This window comes from Barbus barbus, assembly GCF_936440315.1.
Source record: "Barbus barbus genome assembly, chromosome: 27".
Lineage (NCBI taxonomy): Eukaryota > Metazoa > Chordata > Actinopteri > Cypriniformes > Cyprinidae > Barbus > Barbus barbus.
Window position 1 is genome coordinate 5,847,667 of NC_136755.1, and position 26,453 is coordinate 5,874,119.

Genomic DNA, 26,453 nt, shown 5'->3' on the forward strand with positions numbered 1-26,453 from the left:
TTTCAGTCTGGTCTTTGTCTGCTAGTTGGGGAAAGTCAGTCTGAGGAAGCTTATGATTTCTATCATGGATTTACATGTGATGGCCATGCTGTGCATCTCTTTGACCATCAGTCTTGGTTACTTGCCCCAAATTTGACAATCTCCTTCCTGAGTTGGGATTAGCAATGTGTTCTTTTGTGTTCATGTTGTAAGTTGTTCTGTGAAAGAGGCTTGTTGGTTAGGCTTGCTTCAGACTCATGGCGCCAGGGTATTGAGAACAGATTTATGATGTAGTCTTTTTCTCAGGGGCCTCTTTGTGGAATTTGCTATTTTGGTGGTTCTAACACCAATCTATCGATCTATTCACCAATCGATTCTTAAATTGTCTGATTCGCTCTGATATCCTACACAATGAGTCTGTGAAAGCGGCTATAATGATCAGATGAGTTTATCTGTTCAGTGTGAGGATGTTTAATGTCCAACCTCTGTAGTCTTGTTTAGACACTAGTTATCAACCACCCTTTTCAAGACAAGGAAATGTTTTTAAAAATCACAAGGGCTATTACTGATGTATTTTGTCCCATAGAATAAAACATGAAAATATCTTGAGCTTGTGTTCACCACAAACCCTTATTTCAGACATTTAACCAAAAACCCATTCAAAAAACCCTCTGAGTTTTGCGCCATCCCTACAGCATTCTACTGTAGACTAGGCTATTATTGTCACGTGTCGGTTTCCGTTTAGTTCCTGTTTTCCCTTATTTGGTTTTTCCTGTCCTAGTTTAGTTAATCATCGTTTATTCCATTCACCTGTTTTGTATTAATCATCTCGTTTGCTCTTTTGTTCTTGTTCCTTTTATAAGTCCTCAGTTCTCCCTTTGTCTTTGCCTGAGTTTAATGTTTATTAAAGGTTTAAAGTGTGTTGTACTTCGTTCTCTCTTCGTTCTCTGTATATCGTTTAATATTTAGGAACTGCTGACCATCTATAAATGAAAACCACATTCTGAGTTCATTGTGATATTAAGTTTGTTATTAAGAGGAAATCATTTCACCATCACATTTTTGCTGGCATTGCAAAACTCGCATGAACTGAAGTCTTCCGTGTGTTCACAGGATAAACCCTCTAAAGCCTTGTCTTTGGAGTAAAGTGAGTAAAGGACAAACCTGTGCACACACACACACACACACACACACACAGAGCAATGACAGCAGGAGATAGCCTGGACACCTCTTCACCTCTGACTGAAATAGTAGCTCCTCCAGAGCGTGCCTGTGGGGTGTAAGTAGACAGTTAGGTAACAGATAATCATTGAGAGCTCTGCCCTCCCATACAGCTCTCATTATCCATGCTAAAGCTGACGTTCTCTAAAGATAAGAGCCCGTGGCTCTGCATGGACCAGCTGATGGAGCAGTGGCTCAAAGTCAACCAGTGCCCCAACATTGAAGGATAGACAAGGCCAGTTTTTATCCTGTTAGCTGGAGAACCATCTACTCATATGAAAGAAAAATCACAAATGTATCTACTTGAGAGCCGTGAGATTAAATACAGATCAAATGGAGACTTCTGCCTCCAAAAACAGTTCTCACATTTGTCTCCCTTTAGCGTTTCAAATGAGTTGCAACTGGGACCAAATTGAGACTTTTGGTTAAGTCTCTTACTTCTGTTTTTTCTTTTCCCTAACTTTACTTGTGTCTTTTCTAGAGTTTCTTACAGATATCTCAGTATGGACTCAAACATTTTTAATCAAGTTCTTTAAAGACCAGAAGCGCTAGGCTTTTCTAGTGAGAAAAAGACCTTGGTAAACTCACATTTCTCCTCTAGAGTTTCAAAAGATCTCAATGGTGTATCAAATGGGGCTCAATATGACCCCAAACATTTCACATCAATTTCTTCCAAGACCACATATGTAACCTTGTAGCAATAAAAAAAAGAAATCCACTAAGTTGTCCACTCTCACAGAAATTAGATCTCCTTTATCCTCCTTAGTCAGTTCTCCTATGGATGTGATGAAAGTCAAATAGAGATTACTGTGCAAGTCTTTAACTTCTTGGTTTTTACTTTTGAGAAAAAGACCTTTGAAATCTCATATTCTTCTAGAGGTTCATAAGAGATTTCAACAGACACCAAAATACTTTGTCTTGTAAAAATCTTCTGCTTCTCAGATTTTCCCCTGAAAAAATGAAACTTTAGTAATCTCGCATATGTCTCCTCTAGAGTTTCATAAGTCTCAACAATGTTTCAAATGGGGCTCAGATTTGTCAAGACACAGAAGTCTGCAATCAAAATGCAGAGACCTCAATACGAACTCAATATGTCTTGTCAACTTGTTCCAAGTCCAAAAGAGTCATTTAAACCCAGCAAGGCAAAAAACAAAACTAAGATCTCTTAATATCTCATGTTGTTTCTCCTAGATAACAATGAGATGTAATGGAGATCAAGTGGAGACTATTGTACAAGTCTTTTGCTTCTCATACTATTCCCCTGAAAAAAAGACCCAGTAATCTTACATACAGTATATCTCCTCTAGAGTTTCATAACAGATCTCAACAAGGTCTTAAATGGGGCTCAGATTTGTCTTAACACCAAAGTCTGCAATCAAAATTCAAAGAGCTCAATATGAAGTCAAATGACTTTTCTAAATCATTCAAACCCATAGAAAATCAAAAATCACAAATCAGATCTTTTTTAGTTTCTCATTTGTTTCTCTTAGACAGCAAAGAGATGCAATTGAGATCAAATGGAGACTTCTGCTTACAATAAGCCTCCTTCTTCTCTGATTTTTGAGCCAACTCTGAACATTGTGCCAAGAAAGTCTGCCATGCAACAATTTCATTATGACCTCAACTATTTCTCATTACATTCTTCATAATTTCAAACATCAACGCTGATACTTAAATGAAACAACAGAAGTCAATTATCAAGTCTCCTGAGCTATGAAAGAGCATCCTCTGAGCAATACAATCCTCTTCCATATATCAGCACAGGATATGATCATGCACATCAACATACAGCACTGGTTATTATTTATTATTCTTATTTCTTATTATTATTATGATTATTTAGTCATTTAGAAGGCGCTTTTATCCAAAGCGACTTACAAATGAGGACAACAGAAGCATCAATTGTAGTATTAAAACAACTAAAAACAGATCCAAAACTAAAAGCTAAAACTTTATAAATACTACTGCTGGCGCTTGAAAACACTTTCCTTATTTTTCCACAACAAATGGCCAAGCAAGTGCATATACAGACAAGATACGCTAGACAGAACGAGACCAAACGCGATATCAGCATGTTTCCACACAGTAAACAAATTATGCAAGTTTTATGACATATTATGTTTCACAGATTGCGAATGCAAATCACACTGCGGATGTCTGCGTGAGATGCTGTCACCTGTATTTTGCATGCGCTCCCGTGTTTTGTTATAATGCATTGAGGATGTGATTCGAGTGCCATGCAGATGACTGACTCAGCAAGTAGCCTTAAAAAGTGTCTGTACATTAAGGCTAATGAGTGGAGGCTTTGACTTCCCTTTAATCAGCTTAAGTAAAGCATGGCCTCCAATGTGAGGGATGTCTGCTCTTAACGCTAACCCTCTGCTCCTGTCCTGTGCATCGCAATGTGATCATGACTTACAAAGTCCTTGCAGAACAAAATGTGCATTTTTCCTTGAAAACCAAACACATATATATCATACATGCAACAAGTGCATGTGTTTCTGCATGAAATAGCTCTATAATTCTTCATATCTGTGCATATGTATTGGGCATTTTTAAGTGCATCTCAATCAATATATATATATATATATATATTTATATTCCTCTGGTTCCTTTATATTATTTTACTTTTATCTATATTGTATTTTCTGACTTTTTAAGAAGTACTCAAGGAGTGACAGCAAGAGTCAATGCTGAGTTCTTGTTGACAGATCAACGGTGGCTCTCATAGGCTTTTTAGGCAGGTCATGTGACCAGCAGCTTTGACGTCACTGTGGGAGGCAGTTTGGTGCTCTGAACTAAGCTGCGGGTGAGTCTTGTGGAGTTTCTCGTTGGAGCTGCTGGTTGCATCAAAGCTTGTTCCTGATACCTGTAGCTGCATATCAGCACTGAGGCCACACAACGCCTCTTCCCTGCCGAGCTCCCCAGGTTATGGCCATCTAAAATCTCAAAGCACAGCACCAGAACAACCACCTGAGGTGAGTTCTGTCGTTTTTGTGCATGTTTTGCTGTGTTTCTTGCAGGTGAAGTCTGGTATATGCTGGCCGTGCAATGATGCACTGTCAGTGAATGTGAAATTGAAAGGAGACAGCCGAGTTTTTCGATATCCTGTGAGGTTTGGATGAAAGGAAGCAAGCTCTTGCTTGAACGTGAACAAGATGCAACTATATGAACTGACAAGAGTGCCGGAAGACGACTGACCTGAGTGGATTTCAGACCATTTGGCTTTAGATAAATCCTGGAACATAAGGCTTAGAGAAGGGACACTACCTGATTTCACAAGAGGAACATCTGATCACCTGAACAAGACCAGATCTGGGTTCTGATCGCATGCACTTTGAAGTGCCATGTAGACAGTGGTATACTACAGTTTTTTAGAGCGATAGCTTGGACACATACACTGGGGGAAAGAATGGTATTGAAGCAATTTTCACTCAGTAATTGCTAGTAAATTATAAGAAATGACAAGGGACATTGAATTTGCATGCAGTTTTCAAGTCTGAAGTAGTGTTTTGTCTTCGTAAAACACCAATAATCTTAGTTTTATTTACAACTTTGAAAAAAAAAACTCTTTTACAGTGTAGTCAACAAATAATGTCCATGAACAACATAAAAAGCCTAACTGGTCGCCAAATTCTTCACGTTTTTGAATCCCCCTTCAGCTTTTTGCTTGAGTTCATTTCAGTACGTACAAAAAGTCCATGTAATTAACATAAGCTCGTCAATTATAATTTAAAGCGCCTAAAAAAGTTAGAATATGTCTGTGCATACATTTTAATGGCTCACACTTTATTTTAACATCCAATTCTCGCTATTAACAAACCATTTACTGTGACTTTTGCCTCAATAAACTCCTAATTTGCTGCTTATTAATAGTTAGTAAGGTAGTTGGGATGTAGAATGCAGAATATGTGCTTCATATGTTATTAATACGCATGCTAATAAACAAGTACTTAATAGTGAGAATTGTTCCCGATGCTAAAGTGGGTAACACTTTATTTTAGGGTCCCTTAACTAGCTGCTTATTAGCATGCATATTACTAGAATATTAGCCATTTATTAGTAGCAATTAAGCACATATTAATGACTTATTCTACATCCATAATCCTACCCAATACCTAAACTTAACAACTACCTTACTAACTATTAATAAGCAGCAAATTAGGAATTTATTGAAGGTAAAGCCATGGTTAACAGTGAATAAGTGTTCCCTATTCTAAAGTGTTACCCTACAGTGTTACCTTTTAATGCATGTGCGAAGTCACACTGCAGTTATAACAACTCTATTGTTTCAAAGTCACATGGATTTGTGTGAAAGAGGAAATAAGCCTTTTGCTCTAAATGACTTAATTCTCATTATTGAGTGGTTGGTCACTAGTAAACTGAAAAATGGAAGAGGAATCAGATAAAGTCAGTTGGGAACTCAGGTTAAGTTGCAAATTTGCTCTCAGAACTCTTAAGAAAACATCTCAGGTTGCAGGAAGTTGTTGAGGCGCTCTTTTTTTCCCTTTTGCATTGTTGTGCATGCATGTAGGTTACACGGTGACGTTAATGTTTTAGATCTGACAGGCTGAGAAAGCACACGTACTGCTCCGAGAGGGTTTTTGAGAAGACGCAAGTGGGCGCTTGAAAAAATGTGACAGTCTGTGGGGATGTGGAAACAGAGACGCTCGGCTTTGTGGGAGAGTTTAGTAAAGCCCCAGGGAGAGGGAGAGAAATAAAGAGAGATAGAGAAGGAAATGTAGAAAGGGAGAGGGGAGTGTCTGTTCAGAGAGTTTCCTGTCGGCATACAGAGCTGATATAGAGAGGGAAGAGAGGAGGAAAGAAGCTGGCAACATCACAAGGTCCAACAGGTGAAACTGAAGTGCATCATTTACATCAAGGTGGGTCAGAAGCTGAATGTTTTTCTTGCTACTGTCAGCTTTGGCTGTATTTGGCTTGTAGGGTACTTTTCTTTGTAAAGCTGCTTTGGAACAGTTGTTAAAAATAAAGGTTCCAAAAAGGAGTTTTCGTAGCAATTCCATTGAAGAATAATTTTGTAAAATAACCTTTCAAAAAAAAGAACCATGTTTTCTTAGTGTGAAGAACAAGTCTAAAGAATGGTTTTCCACTATAAAGAACCAGGAAATGGAATGGAAAGGTTCCAAGGATGTTAAAGGCTCTTCAAGGAATTATAGATGCCAAAAAAAATAACCTTTATTTTATAAGAGTGTAACAATATGTCATGCATTGTGATGTACTGTGCTTGATATAAAACTATTTTTAACAAAAGTTTGCAATTTCTTGTATAATTAAATATATTAACTGAAACCTCATAGTGTATTATAAAAAAATCAATATTGACGTAAACAGCAAAAAGAGTCATCGAAAATATCTATCTATCCATCTATGTATCATCTATCTATCTATCTATTTCTGTTTGTCTGTCAATCTTATAACAAATTTATATAACTATTATATCTTGATGTTAACAATCCAACAACATATTATTTGACATATTATGGAAAACTAAAGTATACTACGTATATATCTATAGCTTCTTGAATTTGACCAAAATTAAATTAAATTAAAAATAAAATAAAAATCAAGGACATATTATCTATGTATTAGATGTCTAAAGCATGTAGACTGGTTGCAGTGATTGGGATCAGAGTGTTATGACCAATGCTGCCCATTAATATCTTCTGTTTAATAGCGCACCTCATAAGAGTGTAAATATGAAGCGTCCACTTCTCTGAGTTTCAGCTTCAGTATAAAGGTGGGAAAAGCATATACTGTGACTTGTCTCACTTATAAAGTGCTTCATTAGATCCTGAGAACTTTTGAGTCTCAGTGGAGCATGATAGAGCATGTGAATGTGGCGGTGTTTGGATTGAATCTTACGAGGATTGTGTGTATTTTTAATGAGGCTGAGGGTACAGTTATTACTGTAATGTTCAGCTCAAGTACGTGCATTCACAGTGACAGCAGCTGAGAACGGTAATGGCACTTTGTAATGAGCCGTGGTTTCGAGCGAAAATAATTTCACACTCGAGTTGCTCTACATTAAATTTGTGTGCATTTGAGGCTTTATTGTAAAGGCATTTCCTGTTTGTGTTTATCATGTGAAGCCGCTATTGCTGTAATTGAGCATGATTTCAAACTGTAAACGCTGCGAAAAAATGTTTCCAAAAATAGCTGCCGATGGCGTTTGGTGTCGTTCTCACAGATGGATGGAGGATTGTGTCGAGGTCAAGCAAGGATAGTTTACAAGCAGTTAACAATTAGATTGATGGCTGGACGTTTACATTTGAACTAGACAAAAATGCTTTACGTCAAAAGTCTGGGTATTAATATAGAGTTGCTGTTTCTTCAGACAGGAAATATGGACCTTTAACGACCTCGGTACTGTCAGCTGTGATATTTATAACTACTTTCAAGTACATTCACAGAATTTTTCTCATACAAGCGAAACATTTAGGAGGTTGTTTCCCTCTGGCTTTCGACTGCTTATACTTGCACAAATGTTAATCTGACATGTTTCTCTTATTTAAAGTTCTATACATTAGTTTGGCAGTGTTTTGAAACCATCTAGTGAAGGCAAAGATCTCACACCGAGAGTAAAGGTCGCCATTTTAGCCTGGGCCTGTAAATCCTCATATAACAATCAAAGATTTTATGCATCTATGGAAACTTTAACGCTTTAATTATAAAAGGTCCATTTTATACTGCACTTTTTATTTCATATGTGCACTATTGGGCGGTCTTGAGGTTGCAGATTTATCCACAGTAATGAATGTCTCAAAGCATGTGATTTTAGACCTAAAAGAGCACTCTGTTGTGTTTTACGCATTACCAGTGGAATCCAATGTGTATAGTATACCTGCTGTATTCTTTATCACCAAGACCTGGTATAAGATCTTTAGTGGCCCTTACATAACAAGACATGAGTCTATATTTATACCCTACTGCTTCAGATTAGCCCTGCAGAACCTTGAGTTAATCCTACAGGTACAAAGACACAGAGAGTGAGAGAGATTGTGAGGGAAAGCAGATTTGTTAACTAGTTAGCTAAAGGAAATTAAACGTGAAGTTCCAGTCAGTTCAATAGGAATTTCCCCACGCAGATTTCGCAACGGGTTCATGTTGTTCACACAAATTTGCCGTGCTGACCATCAGAAAGCTGCTTAGTTTGAAAGTGGCTTTTGTGCTTCATACATCGATACACTATTAACAATAGACAATGGACTTTTTTTTGCCCCCAAATTTCACTGAAATGTGATTGCATCTTAGGGTGCACTCACACTAGGCACGGTTGCCTTGAACCGAGCCTGAGCACGATTGCCCACTCCCCCACTGGCCTGTACTCACACAGCACGTTATGTTTTAAAGTGCATGCTTTATGCTGCCTTCAAGTGCTATCAGAATTATCCTAAATATGAGTTTCCTAATCAGCCATTGGACATGAACGGCCTCTCAAGTTATATTTACTACTGGGAAATTCAGAGATTATTTTGATACTGGAGTTTCCGAGTTGTGCGGGCCATAAACTTTAAGCATGGTGGAGGGGACAACGATTGCTGCTGCCAATGCTATTTTTTATTCGTTTTTTTTCCCAACAACTGCATCACCTTGTCGTTAAAGTAGTGCCTGTTTATATTCATGAACAGTCGTTTGAAGCATATTGTATGTATTATAAAGAGTGACATAAGCATGTATTTGACCGAAATTCCAGATTCTAGCACGGTGAATGTTTATGGTTATCAGCCAATGGAATATTACATTTTATTCTTATTAAAAAATCACTGGAATGCGTTTTTATGAATGTGTCATTGAATTGTTCACTCAACCGATTCATTTAAAAAATGCAGATTGGGAAATGAAACACCACTCTGTTGCTTGGTTTAGCTGTGGCTTTGTTTTAAACTATTTTTGTAGGAGACAGAACAAAAAGACGCAATACTGAAAATATTGTGTCTAAAATATAAATAACGTATAAACTTTTTTTGTTTAAGAACTGTTACATGAAATATCACATTCAGGAAAACCAGCATTCCTCCTTCTTATGTGATATGGCAGGTGGATTTTTGCCCCATTTCTTGAATTTCTGAGACACTTTTATTCATCTTGGTGGCATTTTTGCCTTAATCTCTTATTAATTTCTAGCCCTATATGTGTGTGACTGACTTCTATGAACATTAATGCATTTGAAACACTGAGCACTACAAAAATTCACAATTCATTATTTTCTTAATCAGCTTTTTTGTTGTTTTCCAGTAAAAATATATAAACCCTTAAAACAAGATCAAAATCTAAATATATAGAGACTGTTTTAATAATTTATTTTATTTATTATTTATTGTTTCATGCTAATATTTCATTATTCCAAAGTTATTCTTAAGTTTACATTTTAAAACCTGTGAAATCATATGTCCTTACACTGGAAACAGTAGAAACCTAAACTAAATGTTTTTAAATGAGACATAAATTGATATTGATGTGGCATGTGTTTGGTGATAGCATAGCACAGATATCAAGTGCAGATTGAGGTGAAGAGTTGCCAGCAATGAGCCACAGAAACCGACGGTAGTGCAAGGGTTGGCATACAGTTAATAGCTATGTGTGAGATGAAATTCATAACTAAACATTAATCATTGATGCTGATTCATTTTCATATTGTGCATGCTATCTATCAGCCAACAGTCTGCTAATGCTCACTTGATTCTTCCCCTTGATCGTAATTTTAGCATACACTTATTGAACACAGCAGTGTAAATGCAGCGCTGTTGATGACTGTTGATGTGAAGGAAATTTCCGCGTTGACTGATGTCACTAGATGTGCCCATGATAACAGAAATGCTGTTCTTACACAGCATGTGTGTTTATTTTGGTGAGCCTGGGAAAGAACAAGGAAACTATGAGAGCATTTGATGAGTTTTAATTTCGTAGCCCCCTCACAAAGATGAACGAAGCACTGACATTTTCCACAGTCATAGTTCAGTTTCGGAGCTTGTAGTTTTATTTGGCCTCTGTGGTTTTGAAGGGTGGAGGAAATCAACTCAATGAGGTATCAACTTTTGTATCACATGACCTGCACCTTCCTGTGCCTTGTTCCATCGTATGGCCACTCGAGTGAGAATAATCATTTATATCGTTTTGATGGCTCATGCTTCTGTAAGTCTGTCAACACAAGTCACATGTCACAAGTCATTAGTTTCATTGCTGAATGCATCAAAGATGAAAATGAAAATAGCTCATATTTGATTGATTTATTGAAAGAGTTTGATTTGCAACATTTGATCCCTTTTCTCTGTTTGTTTGTTTGTTTGATTGCATGAATAATTTTAAAAGGATTTTTTAACCTCTAACAACTTGTTGTCTTGTCCATTTATTTGTTTATTTATGCAATGACCAATGAATGAATGAATAAATACATTTTTATTTTTTGTCTTCAGTAAAATAGCTAAACAGCATGTGAACCTAATGCTTTTAAACTTCCATCCTTCATTTTATTTATTTATTTATTCAGTTAGTCATTATTTGTGTATTTATTTATTCATCAATAAATAAATAAATAATCAATATTTTTTTATTATTTGTCTTGTCCAGTAAAATAGCTCAATTTAAACGACTGCATAGTGTATTATGTCATATTTTTGGATAGTATATCATGATTTTTTTATCCCAGCATTTCTGCAGTAGTATTTATTAATATTTTCAATTACCTTTTATTTTTAGTTTTGTCTTTTTATTTTAGTTATATGTTTAGATGTATGTAGTTTTAGTTTTTATATATATATATTTCTATTTAGCTTAAATTTGTTGTCATTTTAGTACAACTGAAATTTATTTAATTTCAGTTAGTTGGCAGCTTGATTTTTATAAGTGTATTTTTTTTTATATAATATTAATTATTAATTTCGAATACCACTGTTTAAACACTATAGTGCGTGTATGTGTATATAAATATATAGTTCAATTGGTTATTTTTAACCTCTCTCATCTTGCTTGATATTCTTGTTTGAGAGGTATTATTCTCTTGTTTGGTGGGTGTGATGTGTCACCTGTCCTCGGGACATAAGTGCCTTGTGTCCACCTGTGTCTGTGGGCAGGTGTTATATAAGCGTGACGTCTCCGCAGGGCGATTGGAGGCTCTAAGAGTCTTAGGCTTAATTTGAGACAGAGATCTTTGAGCTGTTGACCCTGGAGTCCAAGAACATCAGAGATCTGCGAGCCAGCGGCTCTGCTTTATAAACACAGGCTAAGCTCAGGGGCGCAAGAACACGGCCATCCTGAGGAGGATCAGAAGTGATGTCACTGACAGACCAAGAGACACGTCTCTGGACCAAACACTAACATTAGCATTCAACTTTAGGAAATGTGGTGACTTTAACTTCAGATAAAGTATTTTGTTTATTTCTTTCCAAAAGAAACATCCTATCCTTTGATTCATCCATAAATCCCATTGTTGAAGGCATGTTTTTAATACAAAGTCGATTCAAATGCGACTGTTTTGTGCTTCACGAACAGTGAGATTAGATTGTCTGTTACAATGGCAATGGGTGGAACATGATACAAATGTTGCATATCCATTAAGCAATTAAACTCTGATTGATCACGATGCTTTTATCCACAGGGCGGCACAAAAGTCTGCTGTGGACAAATTGCTCTGTTGTGCTTTGGTGCTCAGACTGGATGGGTGGAGGAAATGTGTGTGTGTGTGTGTGTGTGTGTGTGTGCACAAAGGTGCTGGTTTGTAGAGAGGGGATACAGCGGTCAGCAGGGGCTTTTCAGTTCAGATGAGGATAAGCACTGGGCTTGATCAAGCCTCAGAGGATCATGGGAGAATACAGCAATTGTTCAGAGTTATAGGTGTTCAACATAAATGGTGCCCATGTTTTAGCAGAAAAACAATTAGATGGTGAACACAGGACATTTTGTTTAGAGAAACATCTATGAGAAAGTTAATATTTCAATTAAATAAAAAATAAGAAAAATAACAAGCTTTGACAAAGCAACATCTGACCAATACAATTTTCTTGTAGGTTCCCATGCATTGCCATATAATTAAATATTTTATTTTAACATTTTATTTATTATTTTTTTAATATACACTACTGTACACTACTTTATTTTATTTTTTTTTATTCTTTTTGAAAATGGTATATAATCCTCGGGAAGGATGTATTTATTTGATCAAAAATTTAGTGAAAACAGTAATATTGTGCAATATAACTGTTACATGTCGGGTTTTCTGTTTTCCCCTGTGACTGTTCCGTGTCGGGTTTTCTGTTTTCCCCTTTGACCTAGTTCAGTTTGATTAGTCATTGTGTTCACCTGTCCTCCCCAATTATCTGCCCCTTTATAAGTTCCTGTGTTTGTTAGTCTGACCGTCGGTTATTGTTGCTATCATTGATGTGTGTGCACTCCCCTGTTTGTATCTGCTCCTGGAATCCTGATTAAAGGAAAAACTATTGTATATCCTCGTCGTGCGCTCCTTGTTCCGCACAGCATCGTAACAGAATAACCGACCGAAACAGTAAGATTGTGGCGTGTTTTTTCCCCGTTTTGTTTCCCGTTTTTTGTCAAGTTTTTTATTTTTTATGGATCCCGCTGTCCTCGTCATCCTGCTGGAGCAGGGGGACCGCTCTCTCGAGGACCACACCGAGGATTTTTTGTTCCTGGCCAACTTAACGCACTTCCCGGACTACTGCCTCTGCACGTTCTACAAAGCTGGACTGAACAACACCACACGTGGGCAGTTGTCCGGGGACGGTCCTCGAGAGAGCCTCGCCGCATTTATCGAGTGGGTGCTGGTGTCTTGCAGATCACAACTCACCGTGGACATCGCAGATAATGACACCAGCCCCACTCGGGACCCAGTGCCCAGTCCGCTACCACCCCGCAGCGCGGAGCTGCCCGAGCCCACCGCAGACGGAGAGCCAGAGCCTGCCGCGGTCGTTGAGCCATCTCCATCTGGAGCGACAGAGCTACCGATCGTCCCGGAGCCCGAGCCCCAAGTGTCTGACCAGGTGCGAGAGCCGGCAGTTCAACCGACGGTGGATGAAGCTGTGGAGATCGCGAGGGCGATGGAACGCCCCGCCCACGGCGCCACCGCTGAGGATGAGCATGAACTGGACCTGGGAAACCTCATTGACTTTCACACTGACACAATCATCCTGAAGCCAGCTCCGGTGTTAGATTTCTGGGAAGTTATCCCACCCAACCTCCCTCTCCCACCGCCTCTCATTGACCTGGTCCCTACTCCATCACCCTCATCACTGGAGTTCGTCAGCCCCTCTGCTCACCCTCAGCTCACCATCTGTGGCGTGGGCTCGCCGCTGGTCTGCCGATCTCCAGTGCTGTTGGCGTTGAGTCTGGAGGATCCCTCGTCTCCGCCCTCAGCCTCCGAGACCCAGACTCCGCCTCAGTCCGGCGACCCTGCGGCTCCACCATGCCTTCAAGCTCCCTCGGCTCCACCGGATCCCGTCTGCCCACCAGCTCCACCGGGCTCCCTCGTCCTTCCGGCTCCGCATTGGTCAGTCGTCCCCCTACCTGCACCTCAGGACTACTCTCCTTGGGCTGCGCCCCGTCCCTTCGTCCCTCCGGCTCCGTTGGGCTCCTCCTTCCCTCCTGCTCCACCTATGTCCTCTGTCGCTCCGGCTCCGCCGCGGCCATCCGGATCTCCGCCTGCGCCGAGGTCGCCGAAGACATCTGCTCCGCCTTGGACCTCCGGATCTTCGGCGTCACCCTGGCTCTTCGGCTCTCTGTCTCCACCTCGGGCTCCACCACCACCTGCTCCGCCGCCGTTGGTCGGCCCCATGGAGTCGGCGGTCACTCCTCCACCATGGCTCCTCCCTCCGTCGGCTCCCCCGTGGGCCACCATCTGGACTGTGGCCTGGGTGTTCATCTGGCCCCTCCTGTTCCTGGCTCCCCCTTGGCTCCTCCCACCCTCCACTCCCCCATGGACTTATTGTTTGGATTCTATGTTTTTTTTTTTTTTTTTTTCTGCCACCCTCCTGTTCCACATCCTCCTCCAGAGCCCCCACCCTCCCTCCTCAGTTGTTATGTTACGGCGTGAGGTCACGCCTTGCCGGGAGGGGGCGAAATGTTACATGTCGGGTTTTCTGTTTTCCCCTGTGACTGTTCCGTGTCGGGTTTTCTGTTTTCCCCTTTGACCTAGTTCAGTTTGATTAGTCATTGTGTTCACCTGTCCTCCCCAATTATCTGCCCCTTTATAAGTTCCTGTGTTTGTTAGTCTGACCGTCGGTTATTGTTGCTATCATTGATGTGTGTGCACTCCCCTGTTTGTATCTGCTCCTGGAATCCTGATTAAAGGAAAAACTATTGTATATCCTCGTCGTGCGCTCCTTGTTCCGCACAGCATCGTAACAATAACTGTAATTTAAATTATTTAAAAATAACTCTTTTCTATTGTAATATATTTTAAAATGTGATTTATTCCTGTGATGCAAAGCTGTATTTTCAGCATCATTACTCCAGTCTTCAGTGTCACATGATCCTTCAGAAATCATTATAATATTCTGATTTACTGACAGTATTTCTGATTACTATCAATACTGAGAACAATTGTGCTGCATCATATTTTTGTGGAAACCATAATACATTATTAATGTACATGTAACATTAATAATGTATTACACATTATTAATGTCTGTACTGTTACTTTTGATCTAAATAATACTCATTTACTGAATAAAAGTATGAATGGGAGAAAAGTGCCTGAACACCAAACTTCCAATCAACAAAAATATGAACCTAATGTCATTATTTTTAGTTATATTATTTACATATGTGACCCTGGAGCATAAAAGCAGTCATAAGTAGCACAAGTATATTTGTAGGAATAGCCAACAATACATTGTACGGGTCACAATTATCGATTTTTCTTTTAAAAATCATTAGAATCAGAATCAGAATCAGGTTTATTGGCCAAGTGTGCACAAACACACGAGGAATTTGTTGTGGTTTTTAAGAAGCTCTGGTACATACATGCATACATACATACATATATACATATCTGACATGAGAACAGAAACATTTAAATAAGACTTAACAATAATAATAATGTGTAAGAATCTGGAGCAGAAGATTTATGTACAGACTCATTTTCTCTATATATACAGCTGTTTAGAAAAATATGCATATATATTTACAAGTACTAGGGAGAGAGTCAATAATTAGAGATGGGGAATGAATTACAGGCATGAATTACAGAACACAGGTAATAATTCCTGTGTTAGTTGTTTAGGCTGGAGATGGCATGGGGGAAAATCAGTTTTTATGCTAGATGTTCTAGTGCACAGAGATCTGTAGCGTCTGCCTGAGGGGAGAAGCGCAAACAGGCCGTGTCCAGGGTGAGAAGGGTCTGTGATGATGTTACCTGCCCGTTTCTTCACTCTGGAGTAGTACAAGTCTTGAAGGCTGGGCAGGTGCACACCAATGATCCTTTCTGCTGTCCTAACAGTCCGCTGCAGTCTTCTTATATCTGATTTGTTGGCTGACCCAAACCATACAGTTATAAAAGAGCACAGGACCGACTTAGGATATTAAGTTAAGATCATGTTCCATGAAGATATTTTGTAAATATCCTACCATAAATATATCAAAACTTAATTTTTTATTAGTAATATGCATTGCTAAGTACTTCATTTGGACAACTTTAAAGGTGATTTTATCAATATTTAGTTTTTGTTTTGTTTTTTGCACCCTCAGATTCCAGATTTTCAAAAAGTTGTATCTCGGCCAAATATTGTCCAATCCTAACAAACCATACATCAATAAAAAGCTTATTTGTTAAGCTTTTAGATGCTGTATAAATCAAAATTTTGAAAGATTGACCCTTTGTGGTTTTGTGGTCCGAGGTCACATATTTTCTTATATACAGTACATTTCCAAAAGTGTAAAGAACACTTTCTGACTGGTAGGATTAATATCTTCACAACTAGTTGGCTGACATTTATTTTGTAATTAATTTCAGCATCAAAGCTATTTCACCATTTATGACTGACAGTTTCCTTCAAGCACATACTGACAGTGAAAGAGAAACAGATGTGACGTGGATGACGGAAATGTGAGCTGAACTTTAAAGATGTTTTTATACATGTATCTTTTTTTTTCTTCTTCTTCTTTATTATTTGACTCCTTTCACATCATTTTGTTAAATAAGACATAAATAAGCATGCTATATAAATAGCGTGGAGCTGGATGGACACATGCGCTATGTGAGGAGCAGTGAAAGGCAAACTGATGGACTGCTTCCTGTTTACAAGAGGAGGTTCAGTTTCTCCATCTCTTAATCTCCCCAATGTTATTTTTTGTCCCCCATCACTCTCAGTGGATATGGATGAGAATAAAGAGTCATTATATATAACATATATGTCTCACATACAGTCATGGCCAAAAATATCGGCACCCTTGGTAAATATGATCAAAGAGAAAATTACTCTGCATTGTTAATCCTTTTGATATTTTATTTTTTTAAAATCACAAAAATCAAACCTTTCATTGGATAATAAGATTTTAAAATAGGGAGAAATATCATTATAAAATAAATGTTTTTCTCTAATACACAATTAACGGCACCCTTTTATTCAATACTTTTTGAAACCTCCATTTGCCAGTTTAACAGCTCTAAATTTTCTCCTATAATGCCTGATGAGGTTAGAGAACACCTGACAAGAGATCAGAGATCCTTCATTCATCCAGAATCACTCCAGATCCTTTAGATTCACAGCTTCTTCTCTTCAGTTCACCTCACTCATTTTCTACAGGGTTCAGGTCAGAGGACTGGAATGGCCAGCAGAAGCTTGGTTTTGTGCTCAGTGACCCTTTTCTGTGTGGTTTTTGAGGTTTGTGTTTGGATTATTGTACGGTTGGAAGATCCAAACATGGCCCATTATAAGATTTCTAACAGAGCCAGTCACTTATTGATTTTTTTATCTGTTGGTATTTGATAGAATCCATGATGCCATGTGTCTAAACAAGATGTCCAGGACCTCCAGCAAAAATATAGGCCCACAACATCACAAATACAGCAGTATATTTCATTGTACACATGGGGTACTTTATCCCTGTGTTCACCAAACCCATCTTGAGTGTTTGCTGCTAAAAAGCTCATTTTTTAGTTTCATCTGACCATAGAAGCCAGTCCCATTTGAAGTGCCAGTCCTGTCTGATAACTGAATATGCTGGAGTTTGTTTTTGGATGAGCTAGGAGAATTTTTCTTGAAACCCTCCCGAATAACATGTGGTGATGTAGGTGCTGTTTGACCATTTTTTTTTAAGGTTTTCTGACTCCAAGACTCAACTATTTTCTGCAATTCTCCAGCTGTGGTCCTTGGAGAGTCTTTAGCCGCTCAAACTCTCCTTCTCATCATGCATTAGGACGATATAGACACACGTCCTCTTCCAGGCAGTTTCATTACATTTTCTGTTGATTGGAAATTCTTAATTATTGCCCTGATGGTGGAAATGGGGATTTTCACTGCTCTAGCTCTTTTCTTAAAGCCACTTCACTAATTTGTGAAGCTCAATTATCTTTTGCTGCACATCAGAAAAATATTCTTTGTTTTTTCTCATTGTGATGGATGATTAAGAGAATTAGGGCTTTGTTTTCCCTCCTATTTATATTTCTGTGAAACAGGAAACCATGGCTGGATAATTGCATGTTCATAATCACCCTGGAGTGCTCAAAATTGTGAATATGAATGGAAATATTACTTCAGAGATATTTATTCGTAAGAATTTCTAGGGGTGCCAATAATTGTGTCCAACGTGTATTTGAGAAAAACATTTATTTCATGATGATTTTCCCCCCATTTTAAATTCTTATTATCCAATGAAAGGTTTGATTTTTTGATCTGTAAATAAAAGATCAAAAGGATTAACAATGCAGATTAATTTTAACAGCCTTCTTTGATCATATTTACCAAGGGTGCCGATATTTTTGGCCATGACTGTAAATATAATGCATATAAATTATGAATATTTAATGCACGTTTTATATATTAATATAGACATTGTTCTGAATACAACTACAAAAATCCAGCTTTATTTTTTTTTTTTTTTTTTTCCTTTTTTTAATATCATAGGGATATTATCCAGCTTCTTCTTGCTGTATTAAAAAAAAAGAAAAGCGCCCATTTTATAGAATTACCTTAAGATTTGCTCTCAAGATCACATGTTTGTAGGACTGCAGGCACGTGGGGTTTTATGAGAGATTTGCATCAGGAAATGATTCGGGTGCAGCTGCACACACACACACACTGCAGCAGGTGACAGCATCACTGCGGTCTACCAATGGAAAGTTCAGTTGACATATGGGAAAAGGAAGAGAAATTTTAGATATGTGGCAGATATGTGTGCTTTGCATTCATAATACATTCACAGCGAGGGACTCGTCCCGTCTGGGTTTAGGCATTGTGTATGTTTTCTGAAGCGCTCACGAGACTTAACCGAGAATGTTGTCATTGTCTCCAAAAAATCCAAAAGGAATATGGACTCAAATGAGAACATTGCTGATATAAAGTGACAGTACACTGGATTATGTGGGATGTATGTAGGATTTACTTTGAAACTTTTCACTCAGAAATTGCTAATAAATTAAAAAAATGATTACAAAGAAATAAAACACTGTGAAATGTTGATGTAGAAAGACTGAAATAGTATTTTCATGCCTTTAATACGTATATGCCAATAATCTTTGTTTTATTTACGACTTTAAATTTTACAGTGTATAGAGCTAAAAAAGGTATGTGGACAGAATCAGATCAGATCATTGATCTTTGAAAAAATAATTTAAGAAATATTTAAGTTTGTAGAGATCTCTGAATTTTAATGGAAGACTATGGTATCATGGCAAATCTGAGAAAAGCAAAGATGGTTGAAATCAATTCTGAGTCTGAATGTTGAGATCTCCTCCCATGTGTCACTGAGGATAAAAATTTGAGGAAGTGGAGATTTAAGAAAAAGTCTCCATTTGCTTTCCATTTAATTTCACTGATGTCTAGGAGAAACAGTTTAGCTATTTAAAGAGATCTCAGTAGCTCTTTACTTAACGCCTTTATGTATAATGCATTATAAAGGGTTATTTAAAGCTATAATGCATTAGAATTATTAATAATGTGCGTTGTAATACATTATATCTTGTATATAATTATAACCAAATTTAAAATGCATAGTGTAACAATGAATTGATACGTGTTATAATGTATTAATTGTGGTTACACTTATTCGTGAGATTGTACAATGCATTATAATGTGCATTACAAGGCATAATTAATGCATTAAAACTACTTGCATTATACATAGTTTCTTTGTTATGAATTCTGTTTTTAATCTTGCATTAAATGTGATCAAGTTAAACCTATTTCATATTTACTAAGGGTGAGTTAAAATAAGAGGCTATTTACTTACTGTGAGACCTTTACGCTGCAAAAGTAGAGCTGTTAAAATCTTCAAGGACTCTAATCACCCTGGTAACTGTCTATTCACTTTGCTACCATCTGGTAAGCGCTTCCGTAGCCTGATGGCAAAAACTGAGAGACTTAGGAGGAGCTTCTTCCCCCAGGCCATCAGGCTCCTAAACTCTAACTCTGTGTCATAATATCACTTGACCCCATGTAATATCACCATCAACAAGCTATTCATAATTTTTCTCTACCATGTAATATCACCATATCAACAAGCTATTCATAATTTTTCTCTACCATGTAATATCACCATATCAACAAGCTATTCATAATTTTTCTCTACCATGTAATATCACCATATCAACAAGCTATTCATAATTTTTCTCTACCATGTAATATCACCATATCAACAAGCTATTCATAATTTTTCTCTACCATGTAATATCACCATATCAACAAGCTATTCATAATTTTTTTCTCTACCTCATATTGCTGCTATTCAAATACCCTGTACAACTTTTTGCACATTATTTTTTTTGCACATTCCTCTCATTACTATTTGTCAACAACATACTGACCTGCACATTTATATTTATATTTTTTATCCTATCTTATCTTATTTTATCTTATCTTTTATTTTATGTTTGTACTTCTTCTTAATATTTGTATACTATATAATTGCACTGTCCTTGGAGCGGACCTGACCTACATTTCACTGCTGGTTATACTCTGTATAATTATGTATGTGACAAATAAAACTCTTGAATCTTGAATCTTGAATCTTTAACTAACAGTTCTTCTGTTCTTCTCCTTCACCTCTAGTTGAAACCACACCATCAGCATGGGAAAGCAGAACAGCAAGCTCCGTCCCGAAGTGATACAGGAACTGCTGGAAAACACAGACTTCACTGAGCATGAGATCCAGGAGTGGTACAAGGGCTTCCTGCGGGACTGTCCCAGCGGCGCTCTCAACATGGAAGAATTCAAGAAGATCTACGGCAACTTCTTCCCATATGGAGACGCGTCAAAGTTTGCCGAGCACGTCTTCCGAACCTTCGACGCCAATGGAGACGGAACAATAGATTTCAGAGAGTTCATCATTGCCCTGAGCGTCACGTCACGCGGTCGTTTGGATCAGAAGCTGAAGTGGGCCTTCAGTATGTACGACCTGGACGGCAACGGATACATAAGCAAGGCAGAAATGCTGGAGATTGTACAGGTGTGTGAGTGAGACTCTCTCGGTTGAAGCACAGATATATGTTATACAATAGGTTAGGGGTGGATCGTTTTAACAGTTGTTTATTATTCATGCAACAATATTAATGTTATAGTTTTCATTAATAACCATTGCTATATATATACCAAATGTACCGTTCTCCTCCTTCTGACAATAGAAATTGAATGAAAATGTGCTGCCCATTCAGTCAAAATGACAGATAAGGATTATTTGTAAAGCATTTGAAAGGATTTGTTGCAGTCTTTTTAAGTGGAACTTCCCCAAACCGGAAGTGCCTCCCATAATATTAAATGCAGTAGGCTCATTAAGAAAAAGGTGGATACTGAATGAAATACAGTAGCATACACTTATTCATGGTTAGTGTTTGCATATTTCATTTCATTCTGTAACTTGTTCTACAGATTTGTGTACTACTGTTAAATGACACTGTACTACTGCTTTTGATAGCATTGATAACATTTCTGACAGATAATACCATGATGTTTTTTGTGTTTGCCTAACTGAATGTGGTATCCTGTCGGCAATAACCTATCCACAGGCTTTTTTGATAACTGTCAGTTCAAGTGTGGTCGATGCCAGATATAGTTATGAAAACAAATTTTAAATAAAAAAAACCAAAATTCAAATCTTTTGTAAATAAGATAAAGATATCGCTAACTCAAAACTGCAACTTCCCACTTGATTAAGTTTCTAAAGTGCAAATTAAGTGGAAAAGACAAGTCCATAAACGCATATAATAACTGGATCTGGCTTGCCTTCACTCATTTTCATACCACGGATGTTAAACATTCTTGCAAACTGTCCAAATTTAATTATACATGCAGACACTCAAATATGAGGAGTTTAAAAAGCATATGAACATAAAAATATTACTGAGGTCCGGACCTCGGTGGCCTCATAGCTGGCAACAATATACATTTACTTGAGAGAAGCAAATGACTTACAATATTAAGCCTTATTTTCTCTTTTTCTGTTAGTTTATGCTTGAAACAAACAATCAGAAAATAAATATCTGCCAAAGGAGTGACAAAAAAATAAACATAATTTGAAGGGAAGACAATATTATATTTTTCTTACCTCATTGGCTTTAAGCTTTACTGAAATTTTTCAGAAATGTTGTGTCATTTTGATACTTTTTAGATATTTGTACTGGAAAACAAGACATAAATACTCAAGAAAATAATTTGCAGTGCTGACTGCATGAAGAAATTGAATCTGTGTGTTTAGTGTTAATCTGAGTTTACGTCCAAACCTTCCAAAGGCTATTTTGATTGTAGTTTCGCCCAAACACAAATCTGATTGGTTCAAAATCCAGCTCTCTGATTGGTTTAAAAATTTAACACTGAAAACTGGTTAGATCATGTTTAGATGTTGAATATTTTGAATATAAGTGGTTTAAGTAAACTAACTTTCAATGTTATATCACAAGCTTGCTAAAATAAAACCTGAAATACATATCGCTATCACATTTCTTTTGACTTTATACTTACAGAGAAGATATTTCCAACCTTATAGTGTATATTAATATATTTCAGTGAATAATATGGCAAATCAATACTATCAAACTGCCTCCAGGAAATTTCAGGTTTTAGGCTTGTGCCTTATTATCGTGTTTTTTAGACCAGAAAATGATGGGTTTTCAGTTGCGCATGATGTTTTGCTCAATTAGGGAGAGTTGAGTGCAGCAGGCAATTACCTTTTGCTCATATTTAGGTAAATTTCACGCTGTTGGAGCAATTGGTGTAATGCATCAACTTCCCAAGTGCACTCTCTGAATCTGACAGCTGAGTGCATGCAAATGGCTGTAATTTTCTTTTCTTTTCAGTTCATTCAATTCTCTAGGAAAAGCAGTTGCTATGGTTACTTTGAAAAAGTTCCAATTCTAAATCCAATTCTAAAAGTCCTCTAATTTTCTCTAATAAGATGTACTGCCTGCTTTGACCTTAACAGCATCTTAGCTGCACTCCCAAACCAAAAGATAGCAAATTCTAAACCAGAATTCTAAAACCAACTGCTAGAAGATTCTAAAGCAGCTCTGCATGTATAATATCCTCAGTGAGACAATCCCAGAATGCACTGCAATGAGTTCAAAATCATCCAAGATTACAGAATATTCCATCATGGAAGAAAAAGGCCATTATAAATGTAGTTATGCTAGTTAGAGTCCCATGTTATTAGCTTAGTGACATGCTAAGCCAAATGAAATAAACCAAGAGTCGAATCTCTTGTTTGCAAGCTCACAGCAACAGTGAGGACACTTAGTAGTTGGCTGCCTTCGTAGGCAGCAGTAAACAACAAGGAAGCTCACTAGGTTGTGGAACAGAGATTCTGTCTTGTTCAGTATGAGTAGAACTTGTTGAACAACAAGTTTTTTGTGAGGTATACCTTTTCTAAAGCTGATGTTGTCTTCCTCAGGCTATCTATAAGATGGTTTCTTCAGTGATGAAGATGCCAGAGGACGAGTCCACACCTGAGAAACGCACAGATAAGATCTTCCGCCAGATGGACACAAATCGTGATGGTGAGCTTCCTATCCTCTTGTGAAAACGAAGTGTGCTTAATTGTATAGAATGTGCACTTAAAGTATATATATTTTTTAAACTGTTCTTGCAGATCATTTAATATTAATAAAATAAAAGGTCACTTAAGTGTACTTAAAGAGAAACACTTTCATGTTTTAACACACTCGAACAGTCTTTTAAAAAATGCACTTTGTAATGATGTCAAATTATTTCAGAGTACATTTTAAATCATTGTTTTAAAGAAATATGCTTATTGTTGACTAACATACTAAAGTACATACTGACTATAATTTTCACTGTAGTGAGTTATTTAATATAATTACATTTAAGGTTTATATATTTTAAATGCACTATATTGCGAATTCATCATTCCATGTGTTTTTAATTACATCTATATTTTTGTACAACACGCAGACATGCCAGTACCATATTTCAAAGACAATAATATTCATTATGAAATGATTTATGTACTTAAGCCCTATATAAGTGGGTCAGAAATCACTCTAAAGTTCAACTAATTGCATTTAATATAAATTTAAACTATAATATTTTTCATTTTATTGATGCTATTAAATGTCCAAAAATATTGCATTCAGTTACTAAATAATAAGTACTCTTTTTAAAAGTATGCTTCTACAAGGATAATTATATTGACATTTAAGAGGCCTCCTAACCTTTAGGCATTGGTAAAGATTTTTTTGCATTTCACAAAAATAAACTGCTTTAAATGTGCAAGTGCTTTCAAATGTCTAATCCATGCTAATCAGCCAAATCCTGCTTATTTTCTACCTTTGACCCTGTGTTGTCCCTCAGGCAAGCTGTCGCTTGAAGAGTTTGTAGAGGGTGCAAAGAGCGACCCATCCATCGTGCGACTGTTGCAGTGCGACCCCAGCAGTGCAGGACAGTGAATCCAGTCATAACCTCTCTTCTGCAAGTCTTTCTGTGTTCGCTGTCCTTCGAATATCAGCAGAGCATGGACTCCAAAACCACACCCCTATCTCAGTGTCTGTGGGATTCCCGCTGAACACCACGCATGAGAACATTATTTCCCCACAGACACAGATCAGGTAATGGTGAGAACCAGACATACAGAGATCATACACAAGAAGCTTGTGTTCATGTGTCTCTCTGTATTTTGAATTCCTCATATAAGGCTTTTTGCAATTGAACACAACAAGCAATGATGCAAGTGACATCACATCCTGTTGTAAGCTTTTGGTACTGAAATAAACCCCTTCGAAAAGAGCTTTAAATAATAACAGAGAGGGTGTCGAAGCAACATTTTCCAAGTGTGCAAAATGCACCAGATGATGTGACACTTTGTCAAACTTTCTAAATAGTAAAATATAGTTAATTTAATAATGATTTTTAACAATTAAATCAATGACAAATGTCATTCCTAGTATTTCAGTTCCATTCAGCACAAACATCTATTTAAAAGAGAGTCACTTGGGCGACATCAGTTTTTTTACTTGAATTTTTTTGTTTTTTTACATTTATTGCATTATGATCTCAGAGCCTGTGACAGATTCTTAAAAGTGCGGTTGGGGTCAAGTTTTATCGTGATGGTGCTCCTTTAATGAGCATCAGGATAAATAAAAATAATAATAATAAAACTTTTTTAAACATTAATACTGCATAGGACTGACAGTAACCAAATAGTTGGAAAATATCATAAAACAAAAACAAATAATATTGATCTTTCTGCTTCAAAAGAGAAGAAACATGAAAAAGTATTAGACAAAAAAAAAAATGTAGATATAATTTATGGTTTAACGTGGTGGTTAAGTGAAAATTTATCACACCACAAAAAAATGCTTTTCTTTTTGAAACTGCTGTTATTATTAAAATATGACATTTTCTTTTGTTTCAAATAATCATTTGTACAGTAAAAGCATATGTATGTAGGACTGTGACAATGAACAGACCACACGTTACTGTGCACATGCACGACGGACCATGAACCCCTGCAGCATTCACTTCAGCCAACACATTCACTTCAGCTTCCCAGACACTTTCTGCTCTGCCCAGACCTCCAACACCATCAACTGTGAACAAATATTACAGGTTACCACGAGCAACAAGTTTAAGTACTATTCATATTTGACTGAATCTTGGCCTTAGTATTCGGTTAAGGTCTTTATTTTTATATCCGGCTCAAATCATTTTGCACGCTGCACCTCAAACTGAATGTATTCTCTGCATCTACTGGGACATTCTGTACATTTCCAGATAAATATATGTGTATGTGGTGTGTATGCGATGCTTTTTGAGTACTTGTGTGTTTATTCAGTGTTTGTCTATGCATTCTGTGTGTTTCGGTCAGCACTTGCGAGTGTGCAGTCAGTGATATGACAATTGGAGTGTAAAATATTCATGTGTAAGAATATTTCTACACAACCTCAGAAATGCAAGGGACTGTGTAAAGGAATAGCATATGCTTTTTATCTATAGTCCATTTATAAATACACAAACACTCGCTCGCATGCAAACCACATCATATCTGAGGCCGCATGCAGGATGGATAGCCATCGGAATCTCTCTGTGGTTTCATTTTTGTTGTAACGATCAAACTTTCCTCAGCCACATGCTGATAAGTACAGCTCATGAAGGCGCTTGAATTCAAAACTGATCATTTCTGTTTGTAGATCCTCCTTCATAAAAACTATTTAGCATCTGGCTAAACCACAGAAGACAGCAACATGTGGTCAAGTGCCAAACACAGATTAATATATATGGCAAAACAAACAGTGTTCTATCAGTGTTTGCTGTACAACTGTTATCTGTCAAACTAAATGTTTGTCGTCATCATTTTGTAGGTTTTATATGGTAACCTGTACATTGTGTGAGTGTAGATATTATGAACGCAGGCATCTGTTTAAATAAAAATCTTAAGAAAGAAACATGTTTTGGTGTTCTTACATGAATATTAAAAGTGAACAGTGTTGGGGAGTAACTAGTTACATGTAATGGAATTACGTAATTTAATTACAAAATAAAAGTAACTGTAATTAGTTACAATTACTGAGAAAAAATGTGTAATTAAATTACAGTTACTTGTGAAAATGTTAAGGATTACAA

The 26,453-nt window shown here is 37.3% G+C and overlaps 1 protein-coding gene across 2 annotated transcripts; it reads left to right on the top strand.

Moving 5' to 3' along the window:
* The first annotated feature begins 3,970 nt into the window (after positions 1-3,970).
* LOC306847237 (neurocalcin-delta B-like) lies at positions 3,971-26,272 on the top strand. 2 transcript variants are annotated; one of them, XM_079381074.1, is made up of 4 exons: positions 3,971-4,178; positions 20,436-20,832; positions 23,266-23,371; positions 24,186-26,272. In XM_079381074.1, exons 2-4 carry the CDS (start codon positions 20,455-20,457, stop codon positions 24,278-24,280), a joined length of 579 nt encoding a protein of 192 aa, XP_079237200.1. In that variant the 5' UTR covers positions 3,971-4,178; positions 20,436-20,454; the 3' UTR covers positions 24,281-26,272. The 2 variants fall into 2 exon arrangements, with proteins under 2 accessions (XP_079237200.1, XP_079237201.1); XM_079381075.1 differs by lacking the exon at positions 3,971-4,178 and adding an exon at positions 5,759-6,083.
* The last annotated feature ends 181 nt before the right edge of the window (positions 26,273-26,453 follow it).

Excerpts from the sequence above, each read along its gene's own strand:
- LOC306847237 (XM_079381074.1), top strand. The coding sequence starts at position 20,455 with ATGGGAAAGCAGAACAGCAAGCTCCGTCCCGAAGTGATACAGGAACTG. Across the intron at positions 20,833-23,265 it reads AAATGCTGGAGATTGTACAG|GCTATCTATAAGATGGTTTC; the intron begins GTGTGTGAGTGA and ends TGTCTTCCTCAG. Across the intron at positions 23,372-24,185 it reads GATGGACACAAATCGTGATG|GCAAGCTGTCGCTTGAAGAG; the intron begins GTGAGCTTCCTA and ends GTTGTCCCTCAG.